This window comes from Leiobunum rupestre, chromosome 1, assembly GCF_980474605.1.
Source record: "Leiobunum rupestre chromosome 1, qqLeiRupe1.1.hap1, whole genome shotgun sequence".
NCBI classification, from domain to species: domain Eukaryota; kingdom Metazoa; phylum Arthropoda; class Arachnida; order Opiliones; family Sclerosomatidae; genus Leiobunum; species Leiobunum rupestre.
This window is the reverse complement of record NC_143384.1, coordinates 36,564,277-36,590,322: the sequence shown is the minus strand read 5'-3', so window position 1 is coordinate 36,590,322 and position 26,046 is coordinate 36,564,277. Positions and strand designations below refer to the sequence as shown.

General features: G+C 35.9%; 2 protein-coding genes across 5 annotated transcripts; one reads left to right on the top strand and one right to left on the bottom strand.

Moving 5' to 3' along the window:
• The first annotated feature begins 6,415 nt into the window (after positions 1-6,415).
• Positions 6,416-11,620, top strand: LOC149962249 (protein argonaute-2-like). Of its 3 annotated transcripts, none has more exons than XM_090179273.1 (14): positions 6,416-6,436; positions 7,447-7,496; positions 7,562-7,604; positions 7,667-7,743; positions 7,808-8,241; positions 8,303-8,989; positions 9,055-9,186; positions 9,248-9,391; positions 9,456-9,659; positions 9,934-10,143; positions 10,202-10,451; positions 10,511-10,699; positions 10,753-11,173; positions 11,243-11,620. In XM_090179273.1, exons 2-14 carry the CDS (start codon positions 7,478-7,480, stop codon positions 11,451-11,453), a joined length of 3,021 nt encoding a protein of 1,006 aa, XP_090035399.1. In that variant the 5' UTR covers positions 6,416-6,436; positions 7,447-7,477; the 3' UTR covers positions 11,454-11,620. The 3 variants fall into 3 exon arrangements, with proteins under 3 accessions (XP_090035399.1, XP_090035407.1, XP_090035394.1); XM_090179281.1 differs by lacking the exon at positions 6,416-6,436 and adding an exon at positions 6,592-6,612; XM_090179268.1 differs by lacking the exon at positions 6,416-6,436 and adding an exon at positions 6,723-6,817.
• A 2,497-nt stretch (positions 11,621-14,117) lies between these two features.
• Positions 14,118-17,251, bottom strand: PICK1 (protein interacting with PRKCA 1). 2 transcript variants are annotated; one of them, XM_090167549.1, is made up of 12 exons: positions 17,054-17,250; positions 16,730-16,890; positions 15,822-16,062; positions 15,695-15,761; positions 15,541-15,630; positions 15,363-15,479; positions 15,174-15,307; positions 15,019-15,111; positions 14,856-14,956; positions 14,702-14,796; positions 14,457-14,620; positions 14,118-14,395 (listed from the first exon to the last, which is right to left on the bottom strand). In XM_090167549.1, exons 2-12 carry the CDS (start codon positions 16,822-16,824, stop codon positions 14,294-14,296), a joined length of 1,299 nt encoding a protein of 432 aa, XP_090023675.1. In that variant the 5' UTR covers positions 16,825-16,890; positions 17,054-17,250; the 3' UTR covers positions 14,118-14,293. The 2 variants fall into 2 exon arrangements, with proteins under 2 accessions (XP_090023675.1, XP_090023676.1); XM_090167550.1 differs by lacking the exon at positions 16,730-16,890 and having other exon boundaries at positions 17,054-17,251.
• Between the last annotated feature and the right edge of the window lie 8,795 nt (positions 17,252-26,046).

The window sequence follows — 26,046 nt, the reverse complement described above, 5'->3', positions numbered from 1 at the left end:
ACAGTACTAGTCCGTTCTTACTAGTCAGTTTTCTGTTGTACTACCATCGTTTCATTAATTGCTATGTATATATATATTTTAACCAAGTCGAAAATAAACCGTTCATTACTTGTAGCTGATGTCACTGGAAGTGACCTGCCCCTCCCGGTAATTTTCACTTATTAAAAAAACAGGATGTAACGCAGCCAGGGTAATGGCATTTGAGCAAATATTAATGTTTTATCTTATGCAAATTATAAAGAACAAAGTTTGGTGAATATGACAAAAATTATGAGCAGTTATCATAATTATAGTCTTAAATAACTACAAAATACAGTTTTTAATAACTTGAAAACTCATTGCCAATACAAAACTTAAACCATTTATGGTTAGGCTTAGCAATAAAATGTTACCACTCAAAATATTGAAATATTTATTAAAAAAAATTTTTTGAAATGAAAACTTACATACTTAAAAAGTGTAATTACTAATTGTTTGTTACAAACTTCTCCAAATTCAATAAAACAGTTGGAAAAAAACTTCACTAATGCAAATTCATCGCCATTGAAACGTATGTTAAACTTCCCGCCTCTTTGATAGATTCCGGTTGTTACACCAGCGTTCCAAGCGACGGAAAATCGCTGTCGCGAAAATACATGGGGAGGAAATTCTTTGCCGGGGCCGCTATCGTCGTGAGCGCGTGCAGGGGGCCGTGCCTAGACTAAGGGCTAGAGTAAGATTAACGTTAGGTTTAATAAGTATGTACAGTTAAACCTAAGATTGATACAAAAACTGTAAATGGTTATTTGCATAAGTGCCTACGTTATTCACAAAGTAGACCTGATCCCTAGATTAAAAAGCTTCGTGCGCGTATCGTAGATGGTGTTAAGCGTTCTAGTTTGTTATCCGATTTCTATGGTAAGAACCGAGCTATAGTTATATTTTTATGTTATGTTCTTTTTGTTATGTTATGTTTTTGACAACACAGAATGTATATTTTCGCATTGAAACTAACATGGGAATCTGAGCACTACTAAGGGTACCCCCGCTGTGAAAAATTTCAAAAAAAATTTAAAATTTCAAAACCAAAAAAAAATAGATCAAAATTAACAAATGAAATTAATTTTATGATATTTTGATGAATTTTGGTCAATTTGATCAAAATATATAAAAATTGATCAGATTGTTATTTTAAATGGGAAAATATACTGTGTTGTCAAAAACATTTTCGGTTGCCATGGCAAAACTAATGACCATTGTATTTTTTCCCTTGGTGAAATTTCATGTTACCATAAGGTCTACAACTCTACATACCCACCTAGTGTCAACAAAATCGGTGATAATCACCTCGGGTAGTCTCCTAAGTGGATCACCCACTTATCCTACCCTTTAACTCCCTTATTTCTGCTGACTACGCTAAAACAAGATTTGAACTTTATAATTTCACGCGTAAAAAATGTAAGACTTAAAAAACTATTAATATACTCTTCTTAAGCTGAGTTTCTAATTTTCAGTGATTCGTAACATGTATCGGTGGTTCTGTGGTAGAACACTCGCTTGTCATGCAGGAAAGCTCGTGTTCCCTATGCATTTGGTGAAAACCCTGCCATTTGGACGTTGTGACGTTTACCGTAACCCTCAGCACTCGGTCCGTCCCAAACGTTGATGATTTTCACGTAAAATCACAATTCGCAAAAGAAAATGATAATACACCCAATGACAAAAAGAGGGCGCTTTTGGAAAAACCTTTTCCCTAATTCTAAGAAACTGCTTACGCAGCGATTACACTTTGCTCCGAAAAAGTGTACGCATTCGCAGCCCCGACCAGCCTTGGAAATAACGGTGGTCAGGTGGTCAAAGACCAGTTAATTAATTGTTCAGACCAGTTTATTTATTCAAAATTTGGGGGGTCACTGGTCACCGTGTCCAGTTTATTAATTCGAAATAATAACAAAAAAAACAGAAGGTGACCAGTTTAATAATTCCAAATAATAGGAGATGACCTATTAATTCAAGGTTTATATCAATTTGGATTTCCCTATTCACTGGATTTCTATGTACAGCGACTCCTCCTCTTACTACCGCCGGGGCCGCACGTCGAGGTTTTATGTAGAGTCCCTTCGCTCGCATCAGTTGAACGAGTCGAACTGTCTAACCCCCCCCCCCCCCCCCCCCCCTCTGGCCTCAAACCCTCAATCCTCTAGTCTCGCTTTCCCCTGAGTACGGTAGGCTACCTGGCTACGCGGTAACGGACCGGGGACTCTGGAGTTACGGGGCCTTGAGAAACAGAGGTAATACGGTAAATTACGAGGGTCTTCTAGGCTCTGGTAGTAGTCTTATGTGAGATAGTACTATATTGTACTATTCTGGTGGTACTAGTAAAATAAAGTTAACTATTTTGAATACGTGTAAAGTTAATGTTACCAACATAATCTGACTTCTAAACATGTAGTATATGTTTTTTAGGCATATAAATGACATTAGAACATTTTATATAAGACCAGTTTAATAATTCATAAGCTAGGGGGTCACTGGTCATAAGGACCAGTTTAATAATTCATATGTTAGGGGGTCACTGGTCATAAGGACCAGTATAAAAAAAATCTTATTTCCAAGGCTGGCCCCGACAGCCACGGTGATTGTAATGCCCCTCCTAGGGACTAGTCCACTCGGAGAGGTAAAAGCCTTGGGAAAATACGGCAGAGCTGCCAGTAGTTGGGCTCTTTTACAGCCCACTTGGGCTTCTTTTTATGTCTGCTTGCGGGCTGTTGGGCTGGTTTTTGGGCTACTTTTTGGAGGTTTTCGATAATATACAAGATACACTAAAATCGGTAGGATACCAATTTCTTTCAAAGGAATACGCTTTAAAGCACTCTGAAATATATTACTCTCAATATATGAATTCACTTTTTAAAAATTTAATAATTCGATTAATTTGTACTTAGAAAATATTTCGAATAATAAAAATTGGAGTTTCTATAAAATTTCCCATGACACTTAAAGGGGAATTGTCACGAAAACCCAAATTTACGAGGTTTTTTAATAGAATGATAAAAAATATATTAATGACTATTTCCCTGAAATTTTATAGTTATTGGAAAAGTATTTAAAAAGTTACGCTACTTTTTCCGCAACCTACATCAAACGCGGTTGAACCCATTGAGTTGGGAATAATACCAGAAATACATGAACCGAAATTATCAGCGGCCTATTCCTGTAACGCTGGCGGCAAGTTCTCTGTTCCCCCCCTTCTACGCCGCGCTAAAATCATCCCTCTCCTCTTAGAAGTTAACTCCCCCTTCTCCCCCATAAATGTTTGAGTGCTCTACCTCGCGGTTACATTGAGAAACTGTGTCGAAACACGGACTAAATAATTTACTACCAAAAGTATCGTTATTGGTCAGTGTAAAAACTGTTTCCTGTAAATCTTCTAACGTATTTCACATTTAAAATTTTCTATTTCAATTTCCGAAATGGCGCGTAATGATGTTTCTACGCAATGTAATATCTTTTTAATGAATAAGCCGAAAGTTAAACATAAGTCGGTAGTTTGTAACTTAGTTAAAACCGCAGAAAAACCAAAAAAAGTGTCAATTTTAGCGCCTAAGCCTTTAACCAAAACTGCAAATGCGACAACTCAGTGTTATTTATTGCCTTTGAACTTAAACAGCTGGTCTAAATTTTTCTCTTACAGTGTCATATAAATTTAATAGATCTGCTATATAATTCTGTACATTTTCTGATGCTAGTAATAATAAGTACTCCTCTTTTCTTTCAGATATAAACGGCCTGGTTAAGTTTTTTAAAAAATCTATTAAGTTCTCAACTTTTTCCATCTGTGCCAACTTACTGTACTAACACTCTTCTATAACTACTGAACACTAAGCCTAGGTTTACAGACGACGTTTCACAATTTTTCAAAAAGAAAAAGAAACATACAAAGACCCTAGATGGCGACTAACTCTACCCGTGATGCTCTAAAATGTTTTCCTCGGGATCGCGGGTGGTTGAAATTTTGGTACCCCCACCATGGCTCCCCTATTTCACCCTCCCCTGGCGCGCAAAGAAAATGATGTCCGAAAAAAAATCAGTCGCTGATAATTTCGGTTCATGTATTTCTGATAATACTATCTAGAGCCCCAGTTAAAATTTTCCCTATAGGCTTTAATACAGCATTAGTGAAGATAGGAACGAAAATCATGGGAGGGCTATCAACTACGACAAAATCCACCTATGAGCGAAAAATGCAACTATTTAAATGAAAAATTCTTCAATGGCCCCTGACGCCACCTATTACCGACTTTGTGAATTATTATAATTTTAACTTTTGAATTGAAGAGGGAAAGCGACGCGTTTTTAAGAAAAAATTTGAAAACGTGTTTTTTAAAATTAAAGTCATATATATCTGAAAACTCTTTATTAACACAATTATTTTGTGAGTTCTTTACTATTTTGTAATATATGTTGAGTGAAATTTTAAGCATAATGGGTAGGAAATGCGCAGTTTCGTCCTGCGAAAATAATGGAAAAAACAAAAAAGTTTCTTGGCATAAGTAGGAGCAGCTCTAAAATTCCAAAAAAAAAATAGAAGACATTTTTTATTCTAAATTATTCAAAATTACAATAAGGTTTCCAGGTAAAGTGAATCCTTTGTTGCAAAAATGACTCAAAGCCATTGGAAGATCAGACTGGGTTCCAAACGCAACAGATGCAGTTTGCGGTGATCATTTTACAGAGGAAGACTTCAGGAAAAACACCACTTTTAAAATGCTTACAAACACCGCAACAACTTCACTTTTCTTAAATACAAATTTTAGAGCTGGCATTGTACTATTTAAGAAGAAAATAAATTATTAGACCATTACTTAGATAATTTTTTACAGAAAACGTACAGTAGAATTAACTGTCCAGTTAACGAAGTTATGGAAAGCTCACCTACAGAGGAAATGCAAAGCACAACTACAGAGGATTTGCAAAACTCAACTATAGGGGATGCAAAAAGTTTAATTTTTGTGGATTTGGATAGAGGTTCAAATCAAGAGATCCTTGATATCGCAATGGAAACTGAAAATTACAATACTCTTCCACTTGAGGTACCAAAAGTCAATATGACTTTGTACGAAGTCATATTGACTTTTGCCATTATGCTTAAAATTTCACTCAAAATCTATTACAAAATAGTAAAGAACTCACAAAAGAAACCTTTATTGTGTCAATAAAGAGTTTTCAGATATATATGACTTTAATTTTAAAAAACGCGTTTTCAAACTTTTTCTTCAAAACGCGTCGCTTTCCCTCTTCAATTCAAAAGTTAAAATTATAATAATTCACAAAGTCGCCATCGAAGAATTTTTCATTTAAATAGTTGCATTTTTCGCTCATAGGTGGCTTTTGTCGTAGTTGATAACCCTCCCATGATTTTCGTTCCTATCTTCACTAATGCTGTGTTAAAGCCTATGGGGAAAATTTTAACTGGGGCTCTAGATAGTATTATTCCCAACTCAATGGTTGAACCTACGTGCAGCGACAAAAGAATGAAGCGGCAAAAATTTGAGAAAGTGCGGCGTGTAAGGGATTTTAAAAACACGATAAACTACAATCTACGTTCTACGATTATAACTCGGTTGAAAAGCCAAGGACATAGAAATCTCATAGGTAACTAGAATGCTGCCGCCTACAGCCGAGCTTGTCGCCATGCCAGTTCGTTTTGAACCTTCAGCCAATGAGAGGCCGTAGACGTAGAGTGGTTCCGCCAAGTAGGATAATAATCCTCCTTGGTTCGCTATTATAGCGGGAGCTAGGTGACGTCATTCTCTCTGGTGACATAAAATTCTTGGCAGAACCACTCTTTGAGCTCTGATTGGCTGAGATCTGGCTATCGTCTGCCACGGCGTTTGGTCCATTTGCCAGTTACACGACAGCATTCTAGTTACCTATGAGATTTCTATGGCCAAATAGAATGTCGTAGCAGACGACAGTTCCGACCGAAAAACGATAAAACCCTATAGTGCCGCTTGTAAGAACGGTGCCTATGTTATTATAATAATATATTATAATAATAACGTAGGCACCGGTAAGAACCTTGGTAACTAATAATAAATCAAATACTGGAAATATTAACATGAATTTTTTGTATAACCAATTTTAGGGTAGTCACCCTTTAAAACTGTTGAGAAAGTGCGCGTCGCGCGACATCACGCAAACACCAACATTTTGAAAAGCGAGCCTTTCAAAAATAAAATCTCGCCAAATTGGGCTAGAATTTGGGCTTGTTTATAATGTCAAAATATGGCTGGAGATTAGGCTCCTTTGAAGAGCTGTTGGGCGGTAGAGGTTAAATTATATCTGGTAGCTCTGAAATACGGTTAAATACCATTGAATTTTTAATTGTGTATTATTTTGAATCATTTCTTTGACCATTCAGCACGTTTTTAACAGTGGCTTTCGGTTTCGCTTGGTAGGTGAGATTTGTTTGCCTTAATTTTTCGTGATATTAAGAAGCCACGTTGGATGATCATGGACGAATTAAAGCTAGATTAAAGTTTTGGTTTTACTTTCATTTTTGATTTTAATATTTTTTTAACGAGCTGACCGTTTCCTATAAAATTTATTCTTGTCAACTGAGAAGAAGAAGTAAGGATTTAATTCAACCTTTTCTTTAGTTTACTTTATTCTAAATTATTTCTGTAACTATTAAGATAATTACCCGATCCCAGATTGTCACAGTCATAGTCATAGGGCAATTTATTTAAAGCCCTTCAAAACCTGCCACTGAACAGAGAAACTCCTAATAGAACATCTATATGACATGCAATAAATTAAAGTTTTTAGTTGTGGAGTATGTGGTCCAAGACCTATATCCCAGATCGGCATGTTTTCATTAAGTTGAATGCCCTACTCAAAAATGAGGGAACACAAACCTATTAAAACCAAAATGCACCAATGGCATTTTGCCTATTACTGAATATTACTACGGAACCCATTGCCAAGGGAAGTGTTCACCTGTGAAACATGGGGCAGAGAACTTTTTGTTACAAGGTCTTCTATTAAATAAAATTTAAAAATTGGTTCATTATTGAATAATTTTAATCTGTGTATAGCCAAAGCTACAGATGTAATTTTGTGAAGGTCCCTCGTACAACTGTGTGTTAACTGAGGGTCTATTTGTTTTTTTTTCTGTCTGATTTGCGTAACTGATGAACTAGGTTGATAAAGTTACTGTGAGATAGCACAAAAGCTTTTAGTAGATTATCAAGCTATTTGATATTGACAACAAGTAAAAACTACCAAAGATTTTTCGGGAAATGAAGTTTTGGGAAGTAGTGTGGTACTTTGACCAAAGGCTTTCCTAAAGTTGTACATTCTCTTGGAAAGTTTCAGGGTGAACTTAAGTTAAAGCTTAGGTTTCCCTAAACACTTTTTCTTCTTTGTATTTGAATGCTGATTCTAGTCAATTCTTTATTTCAGTTGTTTTATCGCATCTTTGGGGAGTTGAAAAATGCCACCTAAGCCAAAAGGTACGTAAAATTATTACATTTCTTGTATCTGCATTATTTAATATATAAAATTCTTTTTGTTTTAGGAAAAGGACGAGGCCGAGGCCGTGGAGTTCAAGCTGAAGAAGGGTATAATACTTTTAATGTATTTTAAATGTTAATTTTTAACCCTTTTAACGTTGTTATTACAGGCCTAGACCACCTCATGGGCCTCATGGGGGCATCACCCATCAACTTCCAGCTCAACAGCAGCAACAACCACCACGCAGTATGAAATTGCACAATTCCTTTCAGAGGGTGTGCCAGTTTTTTTTAATGTAACTGTATTTTAGCTGCTCCGCAGGTTTTGCAACAGCCACCTCCTATACAACAAGCTGAAGTTACAGCTAATGTGCCATTACCAATGCATCAGGCCCAGTCTATTAGGCCACAAATGCAAACTTGGCAGAAGCCCCAACCGTTACCGGTAGTTGAAGCAATACCACAACCTCAAGTCAAAAAGCAAGTAGCTCCCAAAGTGAAAGACGTTACGAAGGAACTAGCAAAGTTTACTGTGGCTAAAGATGCTGTGGTCAGCAAAATGCCACCAAGGCCTGGGTTTGGAACGAAGGGACGCCCAATAAAGCTAATTGCAAACCACTTTGAAGTTGAAATACCTGGTGGCAGCGTCTATCACTACGATGTTGAGGTTGAGGCCTTGAAAACTCTGAAACAAGGAGAGACTCCTGATCCTAACGAGGCTCTGACCAGAGCTACCCCTCAACAAGTATGAATATTTAATGCGACTTGTGTGTTAGGCAACAATTTAAAACTAATTCAATTTTTAGGTATCAGGCAAAAGAGTAAAAGCTGCAATATCCCGAAAGGTCATTGACCAATTGAAACAGAGTTACCGAGAATTTGCCCCTTATTTATTGGCCTATGATGGGAATAAGAATTTATACACAAGACGCCCGTTACCTTTTGATTCTGGTCGCAATTTCATAGTCAATTTGAAAGAAGAGGGCCGAGACTTAGAGAGTCGATTCAAAGTCAGCATCAAACCTGTTGAGAAAGATGGGACTTCTTGGTGTGAAATAAACATGGAATCATTAAAGGCAGTGTTCCAAGGTCGGGTCACTGACATTTCCTTCGAAGCGATACAAGCGTTGGATGTGATATTAAGAAGTGGCCCCGCTAAGAAAATGCATCCTCTCAGATCTTCGTTGTTCAATATTCCACGAAACCCAGACCAAAAGAAGGTGTTAAGCAGTGGTCATGAAGTTTGGTTTGGCTATTATCAGAGTTTGCGTCCAGGGCAGTGGAAACCTATGTTAAACATCGACAAGTCCAGCACGACTTTTTTCCCCAGTGGACCAGTCATCAACTTTATTTGCGCTTATTTGAATATAAATGTTGATAACATTGCCAGGTTGGATAATGCAGCTGTTCGCGAGCTCAACAAGGAGTTGAGAAATATTCAAATATTTACAAATCATATGCCAACGTATAAAAGAAAATATCGTGTTTTCAAAGTACAAAATCTGAATTATCAATTCAGTAGATAGAAAAGTTTCATAATCAAAAATTATTCTTCCAGATGACTAATGAAAGAGCATCACAAATCAAATTTGATGAAAACAAAGATGGAAGAGTCAGAAAAATCACGGTGGAACAATATTTCCGCGAAAACTATAAGCCTCTTCGTTATCCAAATTTTCCTTGCCTTGAAGTATAATATTGTGTGTCATGAAATATTTGAGTGTAATTTACATCTATTTCTTTTATTGAAGGTTGGTTCAGAGACCAAAAAAGTTTATTTGCCAGTGGAAGTTTGTGATTTGGTTTTAGGCCAACAATATAGACGAAAGCTACAGCCCCAACAAACAGCTGAAATGATAAGATTCACTGCCACTCCTCCGGAGGATAGATTCAGAGTAATGGATTAAGATTACCATCGCTTTTATCAATTTAATGGTTATTTATTTATGACTCTTACAGACCATAAGAGAGAGTGTGAAAGAAATGCATGTATGTGGCAGAGAATACATGCAAGAATTTGGAATCAAAGTGGCGACTGAGCCGCTTCATTTGGAAGGTAGAGTTCTAGATCCTCCCACCATTCAGTACAGCGCAAGTGCTAGAGCGTCTGAAATTAGACCAAGAGATGGTGTATGGGACATGAAAGACTCAATGTTTTTTAAGGTATGTATAGACCCATAACAAAAGAGGGGCCGCAGACGAGGCTTAAATGAGACCTCTGGACGGAACATCCTGTTTGTGACGTTTTGAACCACGTGACCGCCATTGAAATATACAGGCGGAAGTAAGGAAACGGATGTTCCGTCCAAATGCTGAGTTGCCAGGTAAAAATGTTAATTTTCGGCCCCCCAACTTTCATCATGGGTCTATTCCACTTTAGCTATTTGTTAAGCTTTGCCACCAATGTAATAATGATAAAGCTTTTTTTATACAATAGGGCTGCTCCGTGGACAAGTGGGGAATTTTGTCATTAGCTAATGACCGCTTTTGTCGGCCAGACATGATAGAAAGATTCTCTAAAATGTTAAAGCAGTTTGCAGATCAGACTGGAATGCAGTTTCCAGCAGCAGCTGGCATTATGTACAGGGGACCAGAGGCACATCGTGGAGTATCAATTGAAAAGATCCTCGTTGAACTTCTAAAACAAGTATATTTGCAGCTTTTAGAATTGATATCTGGAATTATTTATAAATTATTTTCTACAGGCCCAAGGATTGTCCCTATTAGTCATTGTTTTAGGCAGAAATTCCAACTACGGAGAACTGAAGCAAGTGGCTGAAACTAAACTAGGAATAATGACGCAGTGCATCAAAGAGGAAAGCATAGTTAAGAAGTGCAATCCCCAACTGATCATCAACTTGTTGCAAAAAATAAATGCCAAAATGGGTGGAACGAATAATGCCCTTCTTTCAGCCCAAAAGCCCGATATTTTCAAAAAGCCTGTTATTATAATAGGTTTGTAAAAACCTCTTGTTGGGTACCATTTGGTTACTAACATTTTGTTTACTCAAAAGGTGCTGATGTAAGTCATCCATCTCCTGGTGATAAAGTAAAGCCATCGATCGCAGCAGCGGTTGGCAGCATTGATTCAATTCCTAGCAGATTTAGTTGCGTTGTTAAGCTGCAAAAAAACAAAGATGAACTACAATCGCGCGTTGAAGTCATTTTGGAATTGAAAGATATGGTTAAAGATTTACTCAAAGGTTTGTTTACTAGTTTTATAATGTTGGGCGTCGTATTAATTATTAATCTGCAGCCTTCTACCGCAACACTGGAAAAAAACCCGAAAAAATTGTCTTTTATCGTGATGGAGTTAGCGAAGGTCAATTTGGAGAAATTCAGTTGACTGAAGTCTCCCAGATTCGCCAAGCTTGCAAAGAACTTAGTTCCGACTACGAGCCTGGCATAACATTTGTTGTTGTTGGAAAACGTCATCATACACGTTTCATGCCTGAAAACCCACGAGATGGGGTTGGAAAACACAAGAATATACCACCAGGAACAATGGTTGATACCAAAGTCTCATCTCCTGTTGATTTTGACTTCTTCCTATGTAGCCATGCTGGAATACAGGGTACTAGTCGTCCAGCTCATTACACTGTTATTTGGGATGATAACAATTTCAATGCCGATGATATACAGAAACTGACTTATTATTTGTGCCATACCTATGTTAGGTAATGTCAATTGGTACACCAGTCTTATGTGATATCAATCAATTTTCAATGTGTTTTCCATGTTCATAGATGCACCAGGTCAATTTCTATTCCTGCCCCGGTTCAGTATGCTCATTTAGCAGCTTTTAGAGCCAAATATTACCTAGCAACAATTTGCGAAGCAAGTTCATCCAGCAGTGAAGATACCTATGCTGGTGGAGACGATTTTAAGCTACCTGCAAATGTTACTGAAGCAATAAACGTAAAAGATACCATTCTACCCAAAATGTACTACGTGTGAACTTTTAGCCAAGCGTTTTATTTTTCTTTTATTTGACAAGAATATTTTACAAAATTATTTTTTGCTTGAGTTTTACTAATTGCATGAGCACATGCATATTTTTATGTTCCCATGAAATGTACAAAATATTAGATTTGAAAATAAAAGGTAAATTTTTAAGATGTAAAGGCTAGAAGCAGAAAGTATTAATTTATAACATAACAATGAAACGTACCTGCGTATTCTAGAAGTTACTTTAAATTGATGCAGAATGAGCACACCATTTGTATATCTTATAATTTTGACTATATTTACCATGATGTCCTCTAACTATAACACATTTTCCTAATTTAGGGGAACTTTTGGTACTTATTAAATTATGTATTTTGATATGATGATTACAAACTTAAAAAACATTTTGAATTATGTAGCGGTCAAACCCAAGAAATTGTGATTAAACAAATTTGGTTTAAAAAAAAAGAATTGTTACTAAGTATATGAAAACCATTATTTTACAATTTAAATAGGTAGGTAAAGGAAGATAGGATAATTCCTAAACATTCTACTGATTTTCCTATAAAATTTTTGAGCTGTCACGAGTGGGTAGTCACTTAAGTAATTACGGGAATTTACTTTAAATAATCACTGGAAATCTCTGAAAAAATGTGAATAATAACTTCAAATCAACCAAAAATCATGAGCAATCAACTATTTTACGAAAATCTGTAATCAGGTATAGAAAATATTTTCAAGTGACTACCCCCTCGACCGTCACCCTAATTGATGTAATTTCGTAACTAACAAATTTATGAAGCATTATTTTCTAGATGATTTATTTTAATATACACTATTTGGCAGTTTAACTATTTTTGGCTTGCTAATGCAAATGTAACTAATACGTTACACTCAACTGCATATTGTCATTAGGTTAATTATCAGGGTTCGTACAAAATTTCCGGAATAAAATTCCCTGACATTTCCAGGTTTTCCCTGACTAAATTGACAAATTTCCCTGAGCATTTTTGTAGAATAAATTTATTAAGGCTGGGCGAATAACCGAATAATTCGATCGAATATCGAGACGAATAACCGTCTCGATATTCGCTTCACGCCTTTTTGGTATTGGATCGAATATCGAATAGCATTTGTATTATTCGGTAATTATTATTCGTTAAATATTCGGCAAATATTCGGGAAGATATTAGGCGAATATTCGGCAAAAAAAATTACCCTAAAAAGTTAAAATGTGATTTTCTTATTTAATATCGATATATACTTCAATATTGTAGTACCAAAGATTTGTACTCTAGTGATATTTTAAAATAAAATATATTTTTTTATTTTGGGATGCTCAATGGTACTTTAAACTGATACAATTCTACCATTTAGATATTATTATTTTTTTATTATTTAGACTATTAGATCTGTTATTCGACAAATATTTGGGTCAATATTCGGTATAGTATTCGGCGAATATTCGGTATAGTATTCGACGAATATTCGGGCCTATTATTCGATAAGGTAATATTTATACTAAGCCTAACTATTCGTTATTTGGTTCAAAAACTACTATTTGTCTCGGTATTCGATTAGAAATTTATTGGGTATTCGATATAGCTAAAAATGCTATTCGCCCAGCCTTAAAATTTATGTTTTGAGGTAAAATCTTGAAAAATGTTAATTATGTATTTTTAAGACATTTTTCAAAAATTTATTTTCCGGATTTATTTTTGGGGTCATTTTAAAATTCCCGTACTATTTCGGACCATTTTAAATTTCCCTGACTATTCCCTGACCATTGGGAATCATTTTCAAATTCCCTGACCTTTTGGAAACATTTTCAAATTCCCTGACTTTTCCAGGTTTTACAGGTCGTGTACTAACCCTGGTTATACTTTCCAAAACAAAATCATTGCCAAGAGAAAATGTCGGACTGTGTATCAGTGGACTGACTGATCATAACAAAGAAAAGCTTAAAATTAAGGCTGGGCGAATAGCATTTTTAGCCTATCGAGACGAATATCGAATACCCAATAAATTTCTAATCGAATACCGAGACGAATAGTAGTTTTTGAACCAAATACCGAATAGTTAGGCTTAGTACAAATATTACCTTATCGAATAATAGGCCCGAATATTCGTCGAATACTATACAGAATATTCGACGAATACTATACCGAATATTCGCCGAATACTATACCGAATATTGACCCAAATATTTGTCGAATAACAGATCTAATAGTCTAAATAATAAAAAAATAATAATATCTAAATGGTAGAATTGTATCAGTTTAAAGTACCATTGAGCATCCCAAAATAAAAAAAATATATTTTATTTTAAAATATCACTAGAGTACAAATCTTTGGTACTACAATATTGAAGTATATATCGGTATTAAATAAGAAAATCACATTTTAACTTTTTAGGTAATTTTTTTTCGCCGAATATCTTCCTGAATATTCGCCGAATCTTTAACGAATAATAATTACCGAATAATACAAATGCTATTCGATATTCGATCAAATACCAAAAAAGGCGTGAAGCGAATATCGAGACGGTTATTCGTCTCGATATTCGATCGAATTATTCGGTTATTCGCCCAGCCTTACTTAAAATGTATTTGAAGGTTACATGACTTCATTTGAAGCCTAAACTTCATTTATTAAAAAAAAAAACATTCTCAGTTAGTTTGTAAAAAATATTTTAATAAGTGACTAGATTCATATATTTGGAATAATTTTGATAAAAAAAATTTTTCTCAGTGACTAGTATACATGAAAGTGGATACGCAGTCTTCATCTTCCTAGGTAAACCCACATCAGACCCCTCACCTATAAATATACTCGTATTTGAAATGCATTTATCCAGATAGAAGATTTATCGGTACTAATTGTTCATCCACATCCTCTTTTGCCTCTTCGGCTTGTATTAATTGGTCATCATCTAAATCATCTGGCTCATCCTAATAAGATAAATAGTTGTTGAATTCCCTGATCCATTCTATAACCCTTTTATTCGTATACTTGGTATGGGCTGATTCCACTCTCTTCTGCATAACGGAATGTGCTTTTGGAAAGATCTACTTCTATGGGAAAGATGTTTGTTTCTTTCATGACCCCATGACAATCATTGTGGTATCGAGAAAGTGCAGAGATTAACCTCTGAAGTTGGAATACTATGTCTTGTACTGAAATAAAATTATTTGGAATAAAACAATCGCAACGAATACCCTTCAGCATAAATCCTTGTTAAAATTAACATTACTCACCATGTTTCTGATCAAGAAGTTCCAATTTGACTAGAACATCGGAGCGTAACTTGGCAAATTTTGCCCTCGCTTCTTGTCGACAGCGTAAAATCAATCTGTGCAAATATATAAATTTAAAAACATTCCCTATTAAGTAAGAAGACATAACAGATACCTATATTCATAATTTCCAGTTTCCACGCGATATAAAGGTTCCTGTAAGGCTTGATAAGTATATTCCTCATCATCCATTTCTCTAACTTTCAAGCAGTATGACTAAATCATGTAAAACTACCATCATTATCATTGTATTACAATAAAAACCATAATATTTTTACTAAATATTCAAATTTGACATCAGCGTATTTCTGGATGGTTAATTTTGTATCGGGTACAGCTTTGTTCAGATAAGTGCTCAGATCATTTAACATCTAAAACAATTTACCCTTCAATTTTGATATCATAAATCAATAAAATTATAAAATTTCCTTACAGGCCGCACTGTTTTCAACATTTTAATTCCATATTTCTCCATTGAGCGGTGGGCTTCGCCAAAATGAGTGAATGCTTCACTAGCATGTGCTGTCGGTTCCCGAACTCCAATTGATGCAAAAACATCACCAAATGCTTAAGAAATTCACACATGTTAAATAGCTTGTCATAAAACAGAAAACTTTAGTACCTTTGTGGACTTTACACATATCGAAAAAAGCTTTTAACATAAGTTTTGTATGGTCCATCAAACCTTTATACATTAACTCATTTCTCTCCAATTCTTCGAGCTTTTTTACTAAATTATCTAAATTTAAAGAAATATTTTAGTTATTTTATCTACTGAAATTATATAAGTGGCTCAATACCATTGCACAGTATAGCTCTGCTCAGCCCAAGAGCATCAGCTGTGGTGGCGCTCATTGACTCCACAATTCTGTGTTTAACTTTTTTCAGAACTAGTAATAATTCAATTTATATGAAACAGTTCTGTTTCAGGGTTTAAAAAAGTTTTAAACTAACCAATATCTAAAGATTTCCCTTGTTTTGGGTCAGCATGGAGTTTATTATAATTAATTATAACTTCACCCTAATATAATTAATATCACGTTAGGTTGAGAGTTAACTTAAATAATTAAACAACTCAGACCTTAACAGCTTGAATCATTTTAGCCACTTCAACTTTTGTTTTTCCTTTCACTGTTTGGCCACTAACACCAACAATTTCATCCCCCGATTGCAAAGTTCCTTCGCTGGCTGCCGGGGTGTTGTCAAATACTTGAACAACATAAAGGCATGGGCAATGAGGTGCCCCACCCCCGATACTTATTCCAATCAAGTTTTTTTCATCTTTCTTAAGAGTTACGCTACCGGACGTAACTGTCATACCCCTGTTTTTACGCAACACAAAATTATATTTAGAAAACTGGCATTTATACATCCAACCGAAACATTTCATAAGAAGCGATTACTAATAAGCCATTTCAATTCTAGCTAAATTAACCAGTATGAGAAGCATTTACTGTTATGAATATATAAGAGGGGTTGTCAATCAAAAGTGAGCTTTAAGATCAGTCCTATTTTCATTGATTTGATTTGGATAAATGGGATTTAAAGCAGGTGAAATAAAAAAAAAAATACTTCACAAACAATAAACTGGCAAATTAAATAGAATGGCAAATAATAAACGCATGTGCAATTAGCTACTTAACTAACCAAAAATTATGAAATAGCGCAATTTTTACATTATAATTAAATAATACATTGGTTTGTTGGTATTAAAATGCATGTAGCTATAGCTATTAAAAATCAAACAAAAGACACAATAATAATTAAACTTAGCCTAAAGAAAAAGATAATAAAAAGCAAATAAGAAAAAATTCTAATATGAAATTTTCAGAAAATTAAAAAGAAAATTCCAATTTAAAGTCATAAACCAACAAAAAATGTTGATTTAAAACACATTTACTCAAATATCCATCACATTTCAATGCAAAAGATGAAATTTGTTATCTGTGTAAATGCGTTTGTAACCTATAAACACAGAACAACACATACATGCGATCCTCTCCAAAGTAGAACTGATAAGCATTCCTCTGTTCGGGATCATTCCACGCCAGCAGGTTGTAAGAATATTTGGACTCGTTAAACATTTTTAAAGATGCTTTATAAAAACACTAATGGGATCGGGGAGTTCAAGCTCACATTTCACTCACAACCTTGAAACGAAAGAAGTAAATCAAGCCTACTTAAACTCTAAGCAATAAATATTAGTATTATTATTGTAAACAAAAATTTATTAATTTAAATGAAAATTTAGAATTAATTTATTAAAGGCTTATTTTTTTAATATTTTTACCAAGGCTTGAAGAAAAATCTTACATTTTATCTTCTTCCATATAAAATCCGTCATCTTCATCTAATAAATCCACCATATTTTTATATAAAAATAACAATATACTTAACTTAAAACGATTCAATTAATTTAATTTCACTTAATTTTATTTAATATTATTAACAAAATTAAATGCAATGGTTCAACCAACGATACCATATTTTTTTACCTCTTTACAAACACGGCCAACTTCGATCACGCGTACCGCGCTTTAGCGGCCCCGTCAATCGCCTCGCATCTAATGTTAATTTGCGTGTATGAATAATCCCGATAGGGGCGCTACATACGACCAAAAACCTACTGTCACCAAAGCCGGGGAATACAAGCGAAATCGCGGAAAAATGTTTTTTCTTCGGTTTTCCACTTTCCTATTTAGAAAAAACAAGGTATAGTAAGTTATACTAACTTTTCGAAATATATTTATGTATAATTCATAATTTAAAAAAAAAATATTACCATATAAATATTAAATGAAGAAAAAGAGACGCGTTTTTTACGCGATGGCGCCAAATTAGAATGCATAGTTTTGAAGGCTGTAGAGGTGTTTAGAGCGTTTTGACGCGTAAATAATGTATCTCTTAAAATTTATAAATCTTTAATAATAACCAATCTTTATTAATAGTATATATATAGCAAATTCACGAGTTTATAACCGTTCTTAGGTAGTATTTTCTGTAAATCTAATTAGTTTTAAGAGTAAGAATCTTAAAACTAATATAATTGAAGATAAAAGACGCTTAGGTACATCTTTGGAACTAAATAGGTAACAGCATGGATTAAATAACCTATGGTAAAAGATAGATGGTCTTCAGCCTGAATTTCAAGGAGGATGATTTCAGTTCAGGTTTGTACCTTTATTATGGAAAAGTTTCAGTCAGATAAATTTACAAACCGGCCCTTTCTAAATATACAATATTATTCTAGGTTTAAAAAGATGAAAGCTTAAAACTTGTTGAAACCTAAAATTATAATTTATTGCGCTTATAATATATTTTAACTTAATATTATTTAATAAAAAATTTTAAAATAATATATTTACCCTGAAGTTACAGTGAATCTTCTTTTCACTTTTTGTTCTATTTATTTATTTACATGTGTTTCAAGTATTAAACAATAATACTATGTTCCTGGCAGCATCTAGAGGATGTTCTTGGTTTCTGTTTAACTCTTTTATAATTTATAAACACCGTTAAAAAATTTGAATCATGAAAAAAATATTATACTATTAGTTAAATATTAAACCTACATTCGGTTTAATTCAATGTTTTTCCTATCTGACTAACGTTAAATTTTGGTCGTAGCGAAAGCCTGGTGGGAAAATATATACACGGTAAATTCAGGCGATTGACGGGGCCGCTAAAGCACGGTACGCGCGATCGAAGTTGGCCGTGACATGGGCTACGTTCAGTAGCTTGCAACAATTTATTTTTGACATCCACACATCGGTGTCGACCCAAGGCCTTAGACACCAGCACACAATAACTGATTAATCTGGGTGAGAATTTGGTATATTTGTAACGGCCACGCCAATGGGGGGATACGTGGGGACAAGGGTGGGGACACCCGTGGTGGAAGTATCCCGACCACCCGTTGGGGGATTGGTGGTCGTCCTCACACGGCCATCCACAAACTCTGCCTCCCAGACGCTTGGGATTACAGGAGTACGCCACTACTCCCGGCTGCTTGTAACAAATTAAACGTTGCAGTATTTCGGAACCGGTTTTCTACTGTACGCTTTTTTCCATTTCCGGTGTGACGTAGCGTTGCTAAACCGTTGCTGAAACATTTGAACCTGCTCTTCCAGCCGGTTTCTTCGTTGTTAAATGGAATCGTGACGTCACAGCACGCGGGAAGGCTAGCTGCGGACGACACAGCAGACGTTATTTTATAAAAATTACAACAATCGTAAAAAAGCGTTCAACAAGACAGGTTAAAAAGTCTGAACGGAATCAACGCAAACGTAAAACGGTATAGACCGTAAAACTTCACTGAACGTAGCCACGGTCGACTATCACTAGTACCATATGTAACATAATTACTCATAAGTATGCCACTGTACCTTTATTCCATTCAAAAATCTTCACTAATGGTTTGTTTCACCACGAACCAGTAAAAATCTGGACTACGTTAGATTTTAATCTTTTTATTCATCCTAGTAATTTTGGGAGTCACACTATTGGCTACTAACATATTTATTTAAGCCAATGGAAAACCTCTAAATTGAGAAGGAATTTAAACGTAACAAACCAAATTTTATGTACAGTATGCTTCGAAGCATATCTGGACGCATTTTATTTCTCAAATTAGTTTTAGTTAAACTAACATGGGAAAAAACTCGCTCCACATGAGCATTAGATAGTGGTAAACATAAGAGCTTAATTGCTCCGTTAGCGATATCTTTCATCAAAAAATCTCCCGACGCATGGTCCTTTAATTAACATAGTTTGGGCCGAGATGCCCTCTAATTTTCGAATAATATGATCTTTACTTGGTAGTCACGATTTCATTTCGATACAAATTTCCTTTAAGTAATTGAAACACCTTTGTAAAATTTCTTCTTTTTTGGTTTTTGAGAGTTTACTATTTTCTAATTGTTCTTTGAACACGAATCCAACGTCTACATTTTCTATTCCTAAAAATATGGTTTGTAAATTGGAGATATCTAAATTTCCCAAGGTGTCGTTTTCCTTCTAGCGTCTTCATCGCCTTTCTTCCCTGCGATGAAATCTAGGAATAAAAATAAAGATTAATGTAAGCTTACTGGTATTCCATGGAATTAATTCGATTACGTTGAAATATATAATTACCTTTCAAAACGGGGTCGTTCTCCCATTCCTTTTTATATTTCTTTTTGTACTTAGTCCACTTTCCCATAGTTTAGGTGAAATTGAACTCGTTATAAAGCAAAACGACTCCACAAAAATTAAATTAGATTATGAACCTAAGAATTATGCGCACTAAAATTTCGAAATGCGTTTATTTTTTAAATAAGAGAAATGTCTTTTAAAAAATATGGAACCATGACACGCTTTAAATATTATACGATTTTTACCTCTCCGAGGGGACAAAGTCCCCTATGAGGGGTTATACAATCACTGTGTCTGTCCGTCTGTCTGTCTGTGTGTCTGTCCGTCTGTCCTGCGAACGCGTTCGCATTATTCGAGCAAAGGTTAATCATTGCGTACGCAATTTCTCGAAATTTCTGCGTTCGCAGTTTCTCGAAGGGTTGACAAAACCACCGTGTGACGGTGAGCGTTAACGGATACATTTGCGGTTTGGTTTGGATGGTGTTTTTTCGCTCACCGTCGTGACGGTTTGGTGTATTACGTTTTTCTAATGTTTATGCGTAGGTTGTGAATGTTGAGTTCATGTTTTGACGGTTGTGAGTGTTGAGTTTGTCGTGTTTGTGTTTTGATGGTTGTGCATGTTGAGTTCGTGTTATGATGGTTGTGGATGTTGAGTCTATTGTGTTTGTATGGGCGTTTTCTCTCCAACTTCTTCTAACCTTCAGCCAATGAGAGGCCGTAGAGTGGTTCCGCCAAGGAGGATAATAATCCTCCTTGGTTCCGCTACTATCGTGGGAGATAGGTGACGTCATTCTCTCTGGTGACATTAAATTCTTGGCAGAACCACTCTTTGATCTCTGATTGGCTGAGATTTGGCTATCGTCTGCCACGGCGTTTGGACCATTTGCCAGTTACACGGCAGCATTCTAGTTACCTATGAGATTTCTATGTTGAAAACCGCCCAAAAACCCACTTTCCGTCCAACCGATTTTTTCCCCCAAAATGACCATTGAAAACCGCCCAAATTGGAGGGAAACCGCCCAACTGGAAACCCTGTTAGCGGCGCTAAGGTTTTTTCACAGGTGGGCTAATTATTTTGTGGCCCCTAAGAATTTTGTGGCCCATAAAAATTTTGTGGCCCTTAGCGGGAACCTTGGATTGACCATATTTCGCAAAAATGATGAAATCGAAAAAACCCCAGATTTTCCAGGAAGCGAGAAGAGCAAGGCCGTTTTATTGTTGCTGCTCTCGTCGCGTTTTCCGGACCCCTACTGACCTTGTATCCGACCTGGAGGGTACACGTGCATGCCTGGGATATTTCCTTAAATTCCCTTAAGCCCTTTTCTTTTCAACTTTCTCTCAATCTCCGCGGGTCAATTAAGTTGCCCCCCCCCCCCCCACCCTATCATAGAAGAAATATTATTAGCAATTTTACTTATGGAATCTATGGCGCACAGCCTGCGCTCTTATGCGCCGCCATTAGTTTTGTTTGCGCCGACATAGTTCTTGATATAATAAAAATTTCGAAATATTAGCAATTTTACTTATGGAATCTATGGCGCGCAACGTGCGCTCTTATGCGCCGCCATTAGTTTTGTTTGCGCTTCTTTCATTTGAAAGTTAAACACGAAAACAAGTGGGGGGCTAATTTAATGACATAATTCAATCAAAAATTTATTTGAGGTACGGAAAAGGTAGCGCACGTCATGCGCTCTTATGCGCCACCATTAGTTTTGTTTGCGCCGACATAGTTCTTGATATAAAAAAAATAGCGGAATATTAAATATCTAACTTATGGAATCAATTGCGCGCAACGTGCACTCTTATGCGCCACCATTAGTTTTGTTTGCGCCGACATAGTTCTTGATATAACCAAAATAGCGGAATATTAAATATCTAACTTATGGAATCAATTGCGCGCAACGTGCACTCTTATGCGCCACCATTAGTTTTGTTTGCGCTAACATAGTTCTTGATATAATAAAAATTTCGAAGTATTGTAAATCTAAGTTATTGAATTAATGGCGCACGCGGAGTGTTATTGGCCTAAAATATACGGGAGCGACAACTAGCAGACAACCTCGTATCAAGGTCTATAGACCTCTGCTCGTATTCCTGGTGTACTACGTGTAAAGCGCCACTTAACGCTTAACAACATTTATCGAGTGTAAAATCACGGGGATGTTTTTTATTTTCTTACCTACTCGACAGGCGTCGCTTAAACGTAGTACCCAAGGAAAAAATGGTTGTCTGCTAGGGTCTATTTCTTTATAATAGCCAAGGTTCTTACAAGCGGCATTTTAAGGTTGGCGCATATAAAAGTGGCGGGAAACTAGATAATTTATTACGATATTTTGAATAGTAGTTTTTTAAAGTAATAATAAACGGCTCTATTTTACATCGCTTTGCTAATATGTCCCGTTTTTTAATTGAGACGATCAGTGAGTTTGTAATCCAAGGTTTGATTTTTCGTTTTTTACACGGAGAATATAAGTTCCTTTTAACGGTAGCTGAATCGATATAATTTTTTAATATGTCGATGAATAAATGTGAAGCTTTATTTAGATCATTCTCTGAATAAACGCGATTCCAAGTCTCCTTCTCAATATTTGTTATTAATTTTTTATAGTCTATTTCTGTAATTATTTTTTTGTGTTTGGTTTTTGACGTTTTACGTATATTCCCAATATTAATCATCGTGACATAATGGTCCGTAATTTTCGTTTTTTGAATAACCGATAATACCTCATTTTTCTTATCCTGTTTGATAAAAAATGATCAATACACGTACTCGTATTGGGTGTTTCTCTAGTAGCGCTATTGATACATGAAAAAAACCCACTTTCATATAAAATGTTTAAATAATATTCCGCTATTTTGGTTATATCAAGAACTATGTCGGCGCAAACAAAACTAATGGTGGCGCACAGTGGCGTCGCTAGGCTGTTTTAGGTAGCGCTTGAGCCACCTGAACATTTTCTGAAGCGCCTCCTAAAATTCCCGAACTTGATTTCATTGTTTTGATGAAACTCATAAAAGGGTTTCTATTACAATTTCGGAAATAAAATGGTTTATTTTCTTAAAACGTTTCGTTATATACCTTTAATTTAGGTGGTTGGTTTCGGGAGAGTGAAGGGAGGAGAGGACAGAGAAGCTTTAACTTTTCCAACGTTATCTGAATTTGACCGAAGTTTTCTTGATAAAAATTATTTTTAAAAAAGTCATCGGTTTGCTGAGCCCTTGAGCAGGCGCTTAAGCACCTCCAAAACGGATATTCTGGTGACGCCACTGGTGGCGCATAAGAGCGCATGACGTGCGCTACCTTTTCCGTACCTCAAATATATTTTTTATTGAATTATGTCATTAAGTTAGCCCCCCACTTGTTTTCGTGTTTAACTTTCAAATGAAAGCAGCGCAAACAAAACTAATGGCGGCGCATAAGAGCGCATGTTGTGCGCAATCGATTGCTATTAGGTGTTCGTCGATACAATGAAGTGGGGGGGCTATCGTTAAACTCCCCCCCCCCATTTTATTTTTAACTTTTTGAAAGAACCATAGCATCGCACGGGTAAAAAATAGTGGCGCATAGGAGCGCAGTAAGAGCGCAATCGATTCCACTTATTGGATTTCTTCTATGATAGGGTGGGGGGGGGGGCAACTTAATTGACCCAATTTCCGCTCCCTTTTTGAGTAAACGAATTGATTTTGAAAGATTTTTTTTCCAGAAAAACGTTTCTTGGCAATAAAACAAATTTCTAGAGATAAAGACCCATAGATATAAGAAATGTATATAAAGGTCTAGATAAATTTCGGGGCGTCTAAGCCTAACATAAAATACGGAATTGACACCTAGCAGACACCGAGGAAGGCACGTGACCAAGAGCGCGAGCTCTCTTAGCATTTTAGTACTAAGTGCTTGACCTTTCCGCAGGCGGAAGTCTTTAGACACCATCTGTTGGTGACTTTTAGTATAATTTTTAAGCAGGATATAATGGCTCTCGCGACGATAGCACGAGCTTTCTTACCGATAGATAGCGCGTTATAATTATAGCCTGCAGAAATTACGCGTTTCTGCTAGCTGTAGCCTCCGTATTCACTTCCTTTGAAATATTTTATCTAGACCCTATATACGTTTCCTATATCTATGGGTAGACCTTTGCATATGGGGACCTTATGATAGGCCTATGATTTCATTTGATTCGTTTTAGTTCAAATATTTTAAAAACCGATACAGCGATAGCCCAAATCTGGTTCTCACCTGAATGTAAAAGTAACGCCTTGGACGTTTAACTATATAGTGAGCGTCAAGAATGTATTTATTTATACTCAGGGAGAATGAATATGTCGAGATTATTTTTAGCGTTTTACTCCAATTCCACCCGTTGGGGCCCCCGGTATGCTCCTCCGCTTTAATAAAATCAAATAATACTGCAATCTCATTGGTTCTTAAAAATTACGTTTTTCGACGCGATTAACGTTGCTGCGAGGACGCAAAAAATAAGACCCCCTCCTTTCGCCCCCCCCCCCCTTAGCCTGACGGCGTTAGGGCCTCAACGTGTCCGTCGATAGTCTCGACATATTCATTCTCCCTGAGTAGAAATAAATACATTCTTGAGCGTTGGTACGCGCTCAGCCAATTTTGGGATTATCTTTTCGTCCCGAGAAGGTTGAATTTCCGGGAATTTGCCTAAATACACGATAGCCGCCGATGACAAAAGAGGGGGTCAAAAGAAGGGGCGGACTTTTTATTTCTCTCCACGGGGCACCAACTGGCAGGCAGAAAATGACGCGTTCGAAATTCGCATTTCGCCGCCGGACCTTCTCCAAAAAGGTGTGCTGCGGTAAGCGTATCTGCAAGGGGCGCGTTGAGGGCAAGTAAATACCCAGGGTGACAGGCAGAAGAAAACCTAGGCCTTTAACACCGAATTTCCTGGGCATTGGATTGGAAGGAACGGTACAGTTCGATGGCTCGAGGCATACTTTTTGACTGGAGTAAATTGCGAGAATGATTTTAAGATTAACAAGTTGGCCAGCCAAAATATACATCTCCTCGGAAGAATAGTCCCTAGTGGTATTAATTTCTCGAGATAACCCTCAAAGATATATCTCCGCAATTTAGAGTTATTTGTTAAAAATGTTATCCCAGTTCTATCCCGCCCGGTATAAAATTTTAATTATAATTAAAACAATTGAGACGAAACGACCAATTTTAATTTATTCAGAATATCATAAGTTAGTTGTTACAACAGTGAGTTAGACGTACTATAACACTGCACAATTGAATTTATCCCTTTTTTACAGTACACGTTTATAAGTTGAATACATGTATAATACGAAGCAAATTTTAATGAAAGAAATATCTACAGAGGGTATTATAACGACCGTTCGCTTTTTGGTTTATAATTTTAACTGAATCGGGCTGATTTTAATTAAACGATAGTTTATCGAAATTTTGTTTAAAGAATATTCAATAAGGCCGCGCGATAAATTTACGAGAATAATTTCCCGTCGCCGTTATATCGAAAATTTATTTGATTCGGGATTGCCAGAACTGTAATGTTGTGGGCGAGTGATTAGAAAATAAAATGGCAACCAGAATTATACAAAATTATAAATGTTTATTTTTATTCAGAACAGTCTATGGAACGTTCTTGATTTAACTTTCATCAATAGCCCAACAATATATATCCCTTCTACGTAATTGTACAGAACTGGTACTTAAGTGTCCAAGACTAGATTTGTCTTAGTTCATCGTGATTGAAACATAAACCAAAACACACTTACACTTAAGTAAATATTATAAATTATACTGAGTAATTTTAACTAAATTCAAACTACCTAACTATAAACTCCGTCTTAATTAACAGCTGAGAGCTGTTCGCTACTAATTACTTCCAATCTACTTAATTAGCCTCACAGGTAAAGTTGACAATTTCAAGGGTATAATTAGGTTATTCCAATTCAAAAAAATAACCATCAATTTTATCTTACAGCTGACTTGAGTTAGTTCACAATTACTTTAACACTTTCAGTCTTAAGCACGCACTGTTCATACACTTAAGTCCATTCACTCACGTTCCAAACGCGAAACACAATTTAACTCTTTTCTTGACCGAAGACCGAACATACTAATTAAAACCGCAAAGTTACCTCATAACTTTTGACCGACACCAGGACCCCGTCCTGTAGTATTT